General features: G+C 32.9%; 1 protein-coding gene across 1 annotated transcript in view; it reads right to left on the reverse strand.

The window, feature by feature from the left end:
- Positions 1 to 4,584: 4,584 nt before the first annotated feature.
- The window catches only part of LOC107835304 (carcinoembryonic antigen-related cell adhesion molecule 20-like), a gene marked incomplete at its 5' end in the record, with an annotated part of 4,445 nt that continues 3,411 nt past the window's right edge, over positions 4,585 to 5,618 (reverse strand). The window contains one exon of the mRNA XM_016667647.1: positions 4,585 to 4,824. Coding sequence (XP_016523133.1) covers positions 4,691 to 4,824 — 134 coding nt within the window. The remainder of the gene's footprint in view (positions 4,825 to 5,618) is intronic.

Genomic DNA, 5,618 nt, shown 5'->3' on the forward strand with positions numbered 1-5,618 from the left:
GATCTCGCGAGATCTGCCGTGATCTCGCTCGTCGTCTCCAGCACAATATCAGTCTGAGTTTAATGAATCGAGTTATCTCAACATGATTCAATTTCATAAACGTTAAGTTGATGAATTTCTTGTTTGTTCAACAGGATTTTATCACGTTTTTGTTTAAAACATGAAATTATTGTGTTAAAAGTACATGATATTCTTTTATTAATCTAATAACCCCCTAAATTCATTTTTTGAGTGTGTGTTTTGTCTAAAGTGGGACTGAGCATGACTGTTACAATAAGGTCTGAGAAAGGCGGAGTTTATTATTAATGGATTACATTTGAAGCTGTTTTAGATTTTAATTTACTGTTTTATCATGACACAAGTTCCTGTCTTTTTCTGGTGAATGAATTGTGTACCGGTAGTTAATAATCAACATAATTAACTGGAAATTAAGGGACAGTTGCATTTGGAGAAGAATGGACTACAAGTCAAGAGTATCTGTGAAAACAATCCTGCACAGTTTAAGATATTTAACACATTTCTAATGGTTCTAGGTTATCAAAACTATTAATGAACATAAAAAGAATTGTGGACTATAATGATACACAGCTCACAAAGAGTGACCAAGGAAAAAAATTACCATAACATTTGAATTGTCTTCTGGCTAAAACTCAAGTTCACATATAGCTAACAGTATTAATACCAGGAGGTACAGTGAAATGAAAACACAAGAAACAGATGCACGTTAACAATCTGGAACCATTTTTGATCATTGTTTTACACAGAAATAAACAGTCCCTTATTACCACCTACTGAAACACAACTTGTATACCAAATGTAAATAGTAAAAGTATATGCACAAAATAATCTAGTAACTATGGTACTTTTTATTCAATTCAATAGCACTGCACTCAGCAGACCAATAAAATGCTCTAGAAAACCTTACCTATATGGACTTAGTATTTACATCAAGGTTTAAATAAAATGAAAAAAAAAAATATTTCCACCAAAAAATACATGTGAACTTGCTGGTAATTCTTTTATTTTTAGTTGTGCATGTAAAAATGTTTTCTTTGGTAAAAAGGATGACTGATGCTGAATAACACTGCATGAATAGTGAAGAGTGAAACTTAAAAAATTGTCTTGTGTGGGACCACTGTTTATCTTTACATCAGTTCAGGTCAATGACTACTGATAGGACCTTTTAATGTGTAACCAATTCTAGTTGGAGAATTTCAGAAGAGGTGTGGCTACAAGTGATGATCACCTCATGTTTGAAGTCGCCATCTGCTGGATTAAACAGTGAACGGTCCCAAACCTTTCTTCACATCTCACACATTAAGGTGCAAATATATACACCCGCTAACAAGATGAGAGAATAAATGACATATTGGTCACTGAGAAAATGAGTCAATATTTCTTTGGCAAAGTAACAACTTATATTTCCTTATCTTCATCAAGGTTTCAAAGATGAAAAGCTGTGTTTTAAAGAATCTACATCAGCCTTTAAAGGTTGCGTCCAGATTTGACTTCTCCATGTATTGCAGTGATTATACTTGTTTAATTCTCAAGGTGTGTCAAAAAGCATTGAAAATGCTCACTTTTGTATTTTCACACATAGAATACACATTTAATAACCTAAAACAGTGTTCTAGAGGATCTATTCAGTGATAATTATCTTGCTCAGGTTTTATCGAGTCTAAATATGTTACATCCAGAGCTGGAGGTGGTACAGTCAAGACGCATTTAAAAACGATGTCCCTGTGTAATAGGGTTCACAAAATCCAATTCCTGAGGTCCATTTTCTACTTTAAGGGATGTCTCTGCTCATAAACACCGGACTCAAATAATTAGTTAATTAGACAGACTGCATGTTGTCCAGGAATCTGATGGCCACAAAAGACAGAAACAAATTAACCTCCTAATTCAAACACCTGTTGAGCCCCACACTGGCTGTCATTAAACAAATGGTGTATGTGAGCCTTTGGCACAGTTACATATACACAGTGGGTATAGTAGTTGTCTTGCAGTCAGAAGGCTGTAGGTTCAATTCCTTTTCCCTCTTGTCACATGTTGTTCCCCTGTTACATGCCTATGAATCTGAATAAGTATTTTAATGTGTGTCTGTGACTAGAAAATCCCGTACCTCATATAAATTAAGTCCATTTACCATTCATTTGCAGTTTGAAAATGGAGAAGTGAACAACTCTGACTGCAGCAGGCAAATACTTTTATACACGTTTAGGAATTACTTTGGAATGGAGGAGGTTCTCAAAGCGGGGAATGTTTTTCATAATATTCTTCTTGACCCATTTATTCACATACATGCCTGGAATCACAAGTCAATTTATATACCAGTACATCAAAATAAATGAAGGAGTCACATTAAAGTGACTCAAAAGACATTGACAACACAACTTTGAATTTATATGTACAGCTGCCTCCATGTTGGATAAGTTTATTAAAATAGTATACTATTATTTTGCTAGTATTAAATAGGATAAGATAAGAATGTTACAAAAAATGTGTCTACTTTGTAGTGTTTAAATATCCTTGTATTGCTATATTCAAAACTTCAATATGTGAGACAAGCATTTTTCTTTTATGAAATCGATCAAGTCCAGAATCATGATATAAAAATATTTGCTTACTCACAGAACATTTCGCTATCTTTTTGCGGGCTGTTGTGAGTTATTAAGTATGACTTAAGACTGATTAAAGTTTTAGAGTTTAAGGAAATTCAGGACAATGCACAATGTACATAATTAGAAGAATTAGATTGTTGGTATTTGTGAAAATCTTCATCATGGGACAAATGCGTCCTTTAAAAATCCATAAGTTTTTCTCTTTGACTCTGAGAAAAAGACTATATTCTACCCTATAAATACTAATTTTCCACACTACAATAGTCATAAACAATCCTAAAACTTGTGGAAATCCTTTCCCAAACAGTTGAAGGTCTTAAAACAACAAAGGTTAAGCCAATAACATATGTGGCCTTATTGATTAAGGATGGGATTTTCACTCAAGTTGATTTTAAAATATAAAAAAGTAATAACCATAATTTTTCCATGACTGTTTAAAATGACTTTTCAGTCTCTCTTCCTTCATTTGCCATCAAATAAATACCACCATCCTCTTGGATGGATAATCTAAAAATATTTTCTTAGAACATACTCTTGTAAGAAAAAGAAAACTAAATTGGTCATTTTAACACAAACATGTTCAAAACATAAGTAGCCCTCATTATGTCTGCTTTTTGCAACCTTTGTACTTTGTTGCAATTTTTTACAACCCTTTAAGGCAGTAAAATCACAAACAGAGCAATAAAATCATGAAATTGAAATTACTAGGATTAGCAAAAGCTTTTAAGAACACATTGATAAATGTCCTACATTTAATGTAAAGTACGCTCTAAAAAGTGTTTTTGGCTTTTTTTTTCCTTTTATGGACTCATTTATGTTAATCTTACATAATTCATTTGATTTAGTGATGACAACTTACCTTTTTGTGCTCAATTAACTGAAAAGTTACAAATCTATTTAACTTAAATTAACTTAAAGAAACTCTTCACTTTGACTTTACTTGAAACAATTGAGATCAATGACAGTTTCGCATCCTACAGCTGACCAAATCAATTTATTATGTTTATCCACGTCAATTCATTAAGTTTTTCCTCCTCAATTTATTAAGTTTATATTACTTAATTCATTAAGTGTGTTTAACATGACAAATTTAAGTCACTCTTACTCAAATCATTTATTTTTTTTCTAACAAATAATTCAAATCTCCTTGACTAAATTCTACAAAAATTTGGAGAATTTAGTCCAAAATTGTTCCAAATTTAAAAAAAACTAACATTTTTAAACTTAATTGTCCACAAAAGGTGCATGAAACAAAACCTTGTCAAGATATTTTTATTTAAAACCAGGATCAACATGATTTCTGCTCCCTCAGAAGTTGTCATACAGTGTCGCACAACAAAAGCTGTGGGGTGTTTAAAAGCTGAACATGTGGTACAATAGCCGGCATTATCATGAACAACTCCTGAGATGCTAGCAACAACATCGAAACACATATCAATGCTTTAATGAAAACTATACATGACATTTAAGTACAACATGATTTGAACAACAGACAGAGTTTTGGCGAGTACTTTACAAAATCCAGTCCAGTCTCTAAGGAAATTAGGGAAATGGAGGTGAACCAGGTTTTTAAGATATAAACATAACTTTCAGCAAGGCATTTGGCAATCAAATATAAGGTGGGAATAAAATATTTCCCAGCTTAGAGAGAAAAATATTTCTAGCTCAGATTCTAAGAGGAGCAAGAATCTGTTTTATAAGTGTGTCACAGCATAGAGCATAGGGATAATTAAATAAAACTGTAAAACAAATTAATGGAAATATATCTGTAATAAAAAGAAGAAAGCACAACTGTGATATGAAAGCTTCCATCAGTTTTTTGATGTTTTTATGCCGAACAGCTCTCGATCAACCTAATTATTTTTGGAGTGGCTTAGGTGAGAGCATACAATGACTGCTGGATTTCCCAATAGACTTAGGGATTCATGCTCACAACTTTTCAGAATTTCAAATCTTTAGATTTGTTTCTCAAATTTTCACAAATTGTATGCTTTAGGATGTCTCACTTGACTGCTTTACTTTTTCTTTTCATATATAACATTAGAATATTTTCTGGTCAAAGTTATTCAATGTCCTTCTCTTCCTTTTTTTCTATACATGTAGTATCCACCACCACCAGCAGCTGCAGCAACAACAACCAAGCATGCAATCACAATCCCAGCAATGGCGCCTGCAGATAGTCCAGATGAATCAGGGTTTTCTGTAAAGAGACATAAGAAGATAAAAAAATATTTTTTAATCATGGAGATAGGACCTTTCCAGAAGCAATGTATAGTGTCAGTAAATGATGAATAAGAAACTTTTGATAGACACATGCTTTTGATTTTTTTTTCCAAAAGGTAATCTTTTGATAAATACAACAAGATCAACTATTAATATATATATTTTAAGTATATTTATTAGATATTTTTAATATTTATACAGAAAAGAGGAAAAACTAGAACAGGACAAAATTTATACAGCACCAATACAGAAAACAAAACAGGAGGCATGTACATAAATTACTTGAAAAAAGTGACCCATTTATACATAAATTTAGATATATACATCAACCATGACCTTTTAATTTTGAGACAATGAAGAATTCTTTCCCATTTTTTAAAACGGATGGCATTTTCCATTCAGACAATGTCTCAGTCTTTTTAATACAATAACTTTAGATATTAAGCTTTTCCACAGCTGGACCAAAGGGTCGTCATAGCCAACCCATTTAAGAGTCACAGACTTTCTGTCATGTTCCGTGTTTCTGTGTGTTTATTTTTGAGTTTCTGTGTAGTCCTGTGAGTCTGTCTCTGTCTTCCCTGTTGATTGCTCCCAGCTGTATCCAGTTCCCTGATTACTTTTCCTGTGTATTTAACCCCACCTGTTGTCTTTGTCTGTGTCGGATCCTCGTCGTGTGATTGTAGTAAGTCAGGGTCGTTTGTGTCACGACTTGTGTTTCGCTCCAGTAGAACTGTGAAGTCCTGGATAGCGTTAGCTTTCGTTTTTCATTCC

The sequence above is a fragment of the Poecilia formosa genome, unplaced genomic scaffold (genome assembly GCF_000485575.1).
Source record: "Poecilia formosa unplaced genomic scaffold, Poecilia_formosa-5.1.2 Scaffold1508, whole genome shotgun sequence".
NCBI classification, from domain to species: Eukaryota; Metazoa; Chordata; class Actinopteri; order Cyprinodontiformes; family Poeciliidae; genus Poecilia; species Poecilia formosa.